Raw genomic sequence first — 9,374 nt, 5'->3', positions numbered from 1 at the left:
TCTAAAGGTAATTGAATGATTTTGACATGCGTTTTTTCTTTTTTTTTGTTTTACCCACTATTTGTATACATCATTTTGTGTTGTACTTCTCAAATACATGTACCATGTCTTTGCTATCTCAAACACATACTGTGTATAGGCTATACATTTGCAATATTCTATTTAATGCCGAATAAACGTTACGTTATGTTATGTTATTATTGCCTGATACCATGATGATTGCAAGTTTTTCTCCGTAATACATATTAATTCAATACAATAATGCAGAGGTGCACAGTTGCAATTCTTTTTTTACGAATTTCAATTAAGCGCATCATTAACATTGTGCAGCGCATAGTTTTCTTTTTAAATGAGGACCTTTGTTGGTAATGCCAAGGAAAAATACCTCATGTTCTATTAATAAAATAAGCTCCTTTATTTTCTCTTGTAATTTACAATAATTAAAGCAATGTTCAATTAACTGTTAATCGCATATTCCCATTCAATTTGACAATGACGTGCTTTTACCTTATAAAAGTAATAAATGACACTGTGCCAATAACTGTGCCATGTCAATGAACGAATATTAAATTAACGAAAATAATAAGCCATTACACGGTGAAGCAACAAAGAAAACTAAAAGGGAATGTTCTCCGCAGATAGAACAAAATATCAAATTATGTCGGTGTTACTGTATAATCAACTTTTTATTTTACAACTATCTTGGTCTGATATTCAACCTGTATTTAAAAGCAATAAAATACGTTTATTTAGTCATCTAAACTGCATTCAAAAAAGCCAATGATTCTGAAACAAAACGTACGTCAATGTTCCATATAGGAACAGTTTGATAATCAACAGTTGAATTGATGCTTACGTTTTCATGGTCTAAATATGTATTGAGCTTTCGCCAAATACAAATGTAGACACAAAATCATTTTTGTTATGCGGTTCAGAAGCTTACTTACTCATAGCTTAGTTAAAATCAACAATAATCTAAAAGTAACGTCATTTAAAAGCCAAGTGAATACAGCATTAATATTTATTTTATGCTTTTTGGTGGTTAATAGAGAAATATCAGTGAAATAAAACTGCTATTTCACTGTTTTAAACAGTGAAAAATAACAGTGAAAAATATCGATATTTTTTACTGTTTTACTGTGAAATGACGTCATTTTTTCCACGAAATGACGTCATAAATCCGGCGAAATTATCCAGATTAACTCATTTACAATGTAAATAAAAGGTGAAAAAGTATAAAATAAAAAAGAAAATGTGTTGGATTCGATTAAATATCGATTTTTATTCACTCGTGATAATAAAAAATACATATTTTCACTCGTGGTGCATATTATTTTATATGATCACTCGTAAAATAAAATCGATATTCCATCGAATCCAACAAATATCCTCTATATACTGCACATCAACAACACATAATTATTCTGTTATATTTTGTTACTATGTATTACACACCATATTTTTGACGTTTTTTTTCTGCGAAGCTGTCCATGCTTATATTTTAACTAAATTTTCTGTTATACTTTATGAAATTATGAAGCCAAAAAATAAATTTTAATTGATAACTGCATACTAAACTCTAAAATTAAAGACATTTTTTCACAACGTTGTTTTATGTATTTTCTCTTCATATATGTTTTTATTAAGTGTATATGTATGTAATTGCATGAATAAATACGCAGCAATAACGAATCATAAACTCACTTTTCTTTAAATGTATTGGGAATTTAAAAGTAATTTAATGTAAATATTTATTAATATCGGATTCGTTCTTGCAATTATAAAGAATTGATTATAACTGCACTTTCTAAAGCAGATGTTATTAAGTAAAGGGATAACGCAATTAACAATAACAATTCGAAATAAATGGTTACAAAAATTGTTGGGACACGCGGATACACATTTTATAATTTTATGTATTATAAAGAGACATCAAAACATAACTGAGTTAGTAAAATTGCAAAAATATTCTGACCCTGTAAACGATACTTCTGAATATTCCTTTTGAAATGTTGTTTATAGTTAGTGTATATTGTATATTTAGGGGTCCGAGAGATAACGCTGCCAATCATCAGGTTCTTGTACTGCTTTTTTTGTTAGGTCATACAATCAAAATATTAATTTTAGCGCCGATTTTCTTTTTTTCAAGAAACTTGTTGTTGCTGACTAACGGTTGTTTCCAACATTTTTTCCAGAGAACAGAACAGAACAGAACATTAGTTTATTTACGACTTGTACTATAAGTACATAATCACAACATGAATACATATATTACAAACATAATATAAAGTCACAGTGGACAAAAAAGAAGCACATTCAATGTAACAATTACATAACTATAAGATGATGAACTGATGTTTAATTATAAGTAATAGCAGTTCTATGAGAAAGTGCTTATTTAATATAAGAGCTAGGTTTTTCATAACATTCTTACAATTAGTATTTAACAATTCAATGAATTTAATAACACTCGGATTAAAACAATAGTATCGTTTGATATAGTTTTGTATAATATCATTATATCCAATGTGCGGGAACAAAAACTGTCACATGACCACAAATGCGAACGACCACGGCTATTTTTCGGATAAAACGTCAATCGAAGGTATGTTTTCTTACGTTTTCTCCGTTTTAGCAGAACACATGTTACAATGCCTTGGTGCACCGTACTCAGTGCGAATTCTACTTTTCATTGATGTATTGCTCATATTTTTAGGTATAATACTTTTTGAGAACATTCAATGACAAATATCGAACTTGACGATGTAGACGACCACACATTTTTACTAATACCTGTGTTTGTTGTTAAAGCGATTACAAATGAAGGTTTCATTACTGTCATTATGCGTATTTATTTCAAATACGACCAAATATAAGTCTCAATATTAATATTTTATTATTTAGAACGACCGACGACATTTGTTTTGAAATTGGCGAACGACCACACCCGAGTTATAGGCGAACGACCACACACTGTATTCTTGACACATGTATGCATGCAATAAAATGTATATTTCAGATGGATCGCTCAGACCCACATATATGCCGCTATTGTGGCAACGTACTTAAAAGCAAGTCGTCTCTGCGCCAGCATGAGATTAGTCACACAGGGACTGGGAAGGGATATACATGCTGCGATAAAGTGTTCTTCAGCAAGGCGAATCTGAACAGGCACAGGTACAATAATTGTGTTAATCATATATTGAATTATGTTTGTCAGAAAGTGTAATTAATACAAAAATATGCTGTTAATTTCTTCTTTTTAATTTCTATTTAACCCTGATGAAATTTTACAAATAAGAGGTACAAAATCGACACAGCAAAGATGGGTGCTTAACCTATCAAAACTATTGTATTTCATAACTAGTGTATCATGTCACATGCAAAAAGTCTTACTTGCTTATGTTTGTAATGGGATCAACATGGGCTTAATAAACAGCTTGAAGTACTGATAGTTTAAGGCCCAGTCTCACTAACACATTTTGCGATGCCGGTGGAGCCCCGATGCGTGATCCGGGGTCTACCGGTATGAACCGGGGCTCCACCAGGAATGTCCGGGATGAACCGGGTACAACCGGGGCTCCACCGGCAAACTATTAAAATGTTTAATACCTCCGGGATGAACCGGGAGTCACCGGGCCGTACCGGAAACAACCGGCGCGGCACCGGGAACAACCGGGGCAGCACCGTAGCTCCACCGGCACGAACCGGGGTTTATCTGAGATGCTTTTGACCCCGGCAGAACTACGGCAACGTCCCGGTCTGACGCCGGTATAGCCCCGATGAATGCCGGCAGAGTCCCGGTGTAGCTACGTTTCAACAATTAATGCCGGTAGAGCTACGGTTCGTGCCGGTGGAGCCCCGGTTGTAGCCGGTTAATCACGGCAGAGTTACGGTTATTGCCTCCAGCATGAACCGGGAGTCACCGGGGCGTACCGGGAACAACCGGCGCGGCACCGGGAACAACCGGGGCAGCACCGTATCTCCACCGGCATGTCACCGGAGCTCTGCCGGGACGCCACCGGCTTTCACCGGGACGCTACCGACTACGACCGGGACTCCCCCGGCTACGACCGGAACTCACCGGGATAAACCGTAGCTCTACCGGGGCCGACCGGGACTCTGCCAGGATGTAAACCGGGAATATGTTACCGCGCTAAAAAATAACCATCGATCATCCCGGAAGTCGCCGGCCGACCGGCTCTATCAAACCGGGATTAAGCGGTGCTACACCGGCAATAGTGAGACTTGGGCTTTACACCATATGATTAATACTTATTGACCCATTATAAAATATTTTGACTAAAATAAGAAAATTGAGAAGGTTCTTATATAATTAAACGCTATTAAAATTTACTGATAATTATAATTGTAGATGCCATGTACATGGCGAAGAGGAGGCATTCGTGTGTACCAAGTGCAGTAAGTCATTTCCTACAAATGCTGACCTGCAGAAGCACATGCGGCGGGAAAATGGGCAGACAATTGCGTGTGATAAATGTGGCGTACGTTTTGCTGAGAATTCCAATTTAAAGGCACACATAGATATGCACAACGAAGAACATAACTTGAAATGCTTGTAGTGTGACAAAGTATTCCGGCATCGAAGTAGCCTGTCTCGTCACATGAAAGTACACAGCAGTAATTAAGCGACGCCAAGTGTACAGTTCGCCAATCATGCATTTGTATTGTGCTGTCCGTGAAGTGATTATGTGTAGTTACATACATTTTATACATGGTCCTTTTACCCGTCCAAACACAGTTTGTGTGGTATATTGGAGTTTGTTGTGTATTAAAATGAAACTTTTTAAATGAGTTTTATAATATATACAATACTTCGTTTTGGTGTATGTCATGCTATTTATTGCAGAGTTGTCCCCTCTCACTTAGGTAAATTCTCTTGTTTTACCTTGTTCACGATACCTGCATCATTGTACATGCGAACTTAACAACAAACAATTATGTGCATCAAACTGAAACTTCATAGTTCTGTTGTTCATACTTTGTATAAGTACAAGACGTAATTTTTGTGGATGCAACACTATTTTATAGGGACAAATTTTCGGCTTATACAGTTTTAAAAAATATTAAAATTATTGCTTAAAACGTAGATATCTTGTTGATAGTCACTTAGTAGCATATATATTTCAATAATTATACATAGTTTTCAATGGGATATTTTAGCGACTGCGGCAACATTGTAGTAGCTTATAGTAATATAATGTACATGGCAATACCTCCAAGCCGGTAGATACCGGACTTGTAAATATACTTTGATGTGATGCAATCGGATTCCATAAGTGTGAGTTTTAATCAAACAGAGGACGTGTTGATTAATCAATATTTTAGCTGTTATATTTTTTAACGATTCAATCAACATAGTATTGCTTTTTGTGGTATATACCTTACAATCATTGTATTTTATATATGTATTTATAAAGGGGGATACCGTCGATATGTCCATTTATTCAGAGTAATGCTCCATGAAACTAGGCGACTAAATTCGAATATCAACGTCTAAAATCTAATCATTGTGTGTGATCAATGTGTACTCGGAACACAATTTTGGCATCAACATTGTTTTTCACCTGCTTGAAAGAAGCCATTTCGTGGGTATTTTTCATCTTCATTTACGAGTTGTTTGCTGTTTTTCTAGTGACATAGTATTTGTTATACATTGGTGCTTGTGATAAATCATTTATAAAGACCTTGTTCTGTAGTTCATGTTTCGTTTGTAAATGTTTTTTTATGCGTTAACGATAACGATGTTGTAGATTAATTAAAATAGTTTATACAATTTGTTATGCTCATTTGAAGTATAAATGAGTCACACGATACAGAAACCTGATTAATACAGATATTATATAAACAATTCTAGTCAAAAGTTTCAACACAATTTGATTGATGGTTTGCTTTTGTATTATATAAATGCATACTTGATGTTCCATATGGCGAAGTCATTAATGTGATGATTTATGACTATTTACACTCAGTGCTATTATTTTTATGTTCTGTGATAATGTGTTCAGGAAAACATAAGTATACATTTTAGACTGACAGTTTTATGTTTGCAAATATCCGCACTGTGATCTTTGTCTTTTATTATTTTTTTATAATAAATTGTTAATCAGAAAAAAATGTTTGTGGTAAATAAAATGAATGTACAGTTTTGTGATAGAAAGGATACAAATATAAATTTTCACTCGTTTCACCATTCAACACCATTGTAAATAACTGCATATTTCATAAGACTTCCACCTCATTTATGAAATTTAATATGCATATATTAACACGTATAACAAGTTAAACAATAAGTTGCGTATCCACATACGCCACTTACGCATGGGATACGTATACAATATGGAGAAACACATGCACATTCAGTTGGTAAATGTTCGCATAAGTACATATATTTACATTTAAATGAATATGTCATTACATGTTGCTGGTATATAATCTATATTATTTACACTCGAATTCATCGTTTTGCTGTTTTAATATAGTACACAAAACACAATGAAAGTTAGATGACGTCTGTTAAGCCCATTTTAGAAGTAACCAGCATTTTGGAATCATTTCTTCTAGCTTTTTCCCACCTAACACCAAGGGCGCCTTTTTGTATAGAGTTTCTGTCCATATCAACGGTCCCGCCTTTCTTCTTACACCCTTTTCGATGATCAAAGAAATGGTCTCTGTAAGATTGAATACCATATTGAGCTTTATTATTTTAAACATCAGTTAGCGCAAATATGATGATAAAATATATTGAAACAAATTTATATGGTTCGTATTTAAGTATTTGTAACTTAAAAATATTTTTCAAACTTTAAACATTGCTAGCCTATTTCAAAGTTAAACAATGCACGTGGTTTCCAATTGATATTTGTTTTGTCATAACGATCGGAATTGAGCATATAAAGCCATATATGTACTAGCGGGATAAACAAAACGAAGTTTGTTTTCATATCCTACAGTAAGTCCAACTAACTTACTTGATCGTAATATCAGTAACGACTGCTCTGAATCTAGAGACGCATGCCGCACAGTTCTGGTCACACTCTGATGATAAATCCTTAGACTTCTCCAGCAGATGATATTTATGCGATCGTCCCGTACGGTTTATAAATGGTCTATAATAAAAAATATATTGTTATATGCATGAATATTCTATGACTATATACTAAATTATACTAAAGTATACAAAGGTTCTAAACAAAAATTAATTGAAAAACGGCGGGCCTATTATGAAGATTTTTGAACGCATAAGCTTATATTTAGGGAATCTATTTCCACCGTCCCCTTCGTTGAGCTTGAGCAAAATAAAGAATTATGTTAAGTGCTTCTTTATCAGATAAGTCAACGCTCAATGCTTTTAAAAAAGCGGATACCACTTAAGAAAAAGTCTCTTGTTGGACTTGTTGATACATTCGACATCGTACATCAAGACAAAGACGATGGACATCTCTTACCGATTGCTCTTGCTTTGTAAATGGGAGATTTGAAAGGAGTCTAAATAGGAGATTTCAACGGTGTCAGTTTGCGTTTGTTGGTTCGCGAAGGCGTCATGCATAGGTGTGCTGATTATTTCGAGATCTTGGTGTTGATGAATTTCTTTTGTGGCAACAATGTTTTCCGAGCGTTTACATCATCTTTCGCGACAAGTTGAAGCAGTTCTCGCGTCATGTCAGCATAACCACATTTCGATCTTCTGGATTTGACTCTATGTAAGTTAAGCTTTGTTTTTCGTCGCATCTTGTTAAAATACTGAAAAAGATCAAATTTAAAAGTTATTGTTATTGTTAGCATGTGTGTGTGTGTGCGCGCGCGTGTGTGTGTGTATCTGCATGTGTATGTATGTATCTGCATGTTTAAGTATGTATCTGCATGTGTATTTATATATCTGCATGTTAATGTATGTATCTGCATGTGTATGTATGCATCTGCATGTGTATGTGTGTATGTATCTGCATGTTTATGTATGTATCTGCATATTTAGGCATGTATCTGCATGTTTATGTATGTATCTGCGTGTGTATGTATATGCACGTGTATGTATGTATCTGCATGTGTATGCGTGTATCTGCATGTGTATGTATGTATCTGCATATTTATGCATGAATCTGCATGTGTATATGCATGTGTATGTATGTATCTGCATATTTAGGCATGTATCTGCATGTTTATGTATGTATCTGCGTGTGTATGTATATGCACGTGTATGTAAGTATCTGCATGTGTATGCGTGTATCTGCATGTGTATGTATGTATCTGCATATGTATGTATGTATCTGTAAGTGTATGTATGTTTCTGCATGTGTATGTATGTATCTGCATGTGTATGTATGTATCTGCATATTTATTGCTGTATCTGCATGTGTATGTATGTATCTGCATGTGTATGCATGTATCTGCATGTGTATGTATGTATCTGCATGTGTATGCATGTATCTGCATGTGTATGTATGTATCTGCATGTGTATGTATGTATCTGCATGTGTATGTATGTATCTGCATGTGCATGTATGTATCTACATCTGTATGTATGTTTCTGCATATTTATGCATGAATCTGCATGTGTATATGAATGTGTATGTATGTATCTGCATGTGTATGTATGTATATTTGTGTGTGTGTGTGTGTGTGTGTGTGTGCGTGCGTGCGCGTGTGTGCGCGCGCGCTTGCGTGCATTCGTACGAGTGTTTAATAATTAAGTGTGGTCGTTCGCATAAATTTATATACAAAGTGTGGTCGTTCGCAAATGGTTTTCAAGTGTGGTCGTTCGCACATTTATTTTCCCTTTATAATTATACTTAAGACAATGTTTATAACCTTTTTAAACCATTTAGATTTCGAAACTGTTCTGTTGGTCTTATTAGTACAGTTAAACATTGACAACTTGGTCTTTTAAAAGAGAAACGGACACAGAAACAAGATGTGTGGTCGTCTACATCGTCAAGTTCGATATTTGTCATTGAATGTTCTCAAAAAGTATTATACCAAAAAATATGAGCAATACATCAATGAAAAGTAGAATTCGCACTGAGTACGGTGCACCAAGGCATTGTAACATGTGTTCTGCTAAAACGGAGAAAACGTAAGAAAACATACCTTCGATTGACGTTTTATCCGAAAAATAGCCGTGGTCGTTCGCATTTGTGGTCATGTGACAGTTTTTGTTCCCGCACATTGATATCCTGGACATATAAGTACAAAATGATATTCGTCTTCCAAATCATGCATATCACAATATGAACAATAACGTTCATTTCTTTCAACTCTATTTACACCATATCTACCAGTATGAATACGCAATGGGTGAGAACACATTCTTATTTTGCTGATAAAGAATCTAAGGTTACTAGGCAATATATTTA

The 9,374-nt window shown here is 34.7% G+C and overlaps 1 protein-coding gene across 1 annotated transcript; it reads left to right on the top strand.

The window, feature by feature from the left end:
• Window positions 1–2,524: 2,524 nt before the first annotated feature.
• On the top strand, window positions 2,525–5,681 carry LOC127853579 (zinc finger protein 195-like). The gene is made up of 3 exons (XM_052388233.1): window positions 2,525–2,605; window positions 3,020–3,177; window positions 4,376–5,681. Exons 1-3 carry the CDS (start codon window positions 2,561–2,563, stop codon window positions 4,581–4,583), a joined length of 411 nt encoding a protein of 136 aa, XP_052244193.1. The 5' UTR covers window positions 2,525–2,560; the 3' UTR covers window positions 4,584–5,681.
• Window positions 5,682–9,374: the final 3,693 nt, after the last annotated feature.

This window comes from Dreissena polymorpha, chromosome 12 (assembly GCF_020536995.1).
Source record: "Dreissena polymorpha isolate Duluth1 chromosome 12, UMN_Dpol_1.0, whole genome shotgun sequence".
Taxonomy (NCBI): Eukaryota; Metazoa; Mollusca; class Bivalvia; order Myida; family Dreissenidae; genus Dreissena; species Dreissena polymorpha.
The sequence above is the reverse complement of the archived record's forward strand: the minus strand, read 5'-3'. Positions and strand labels throughout refer to the sequence as shown.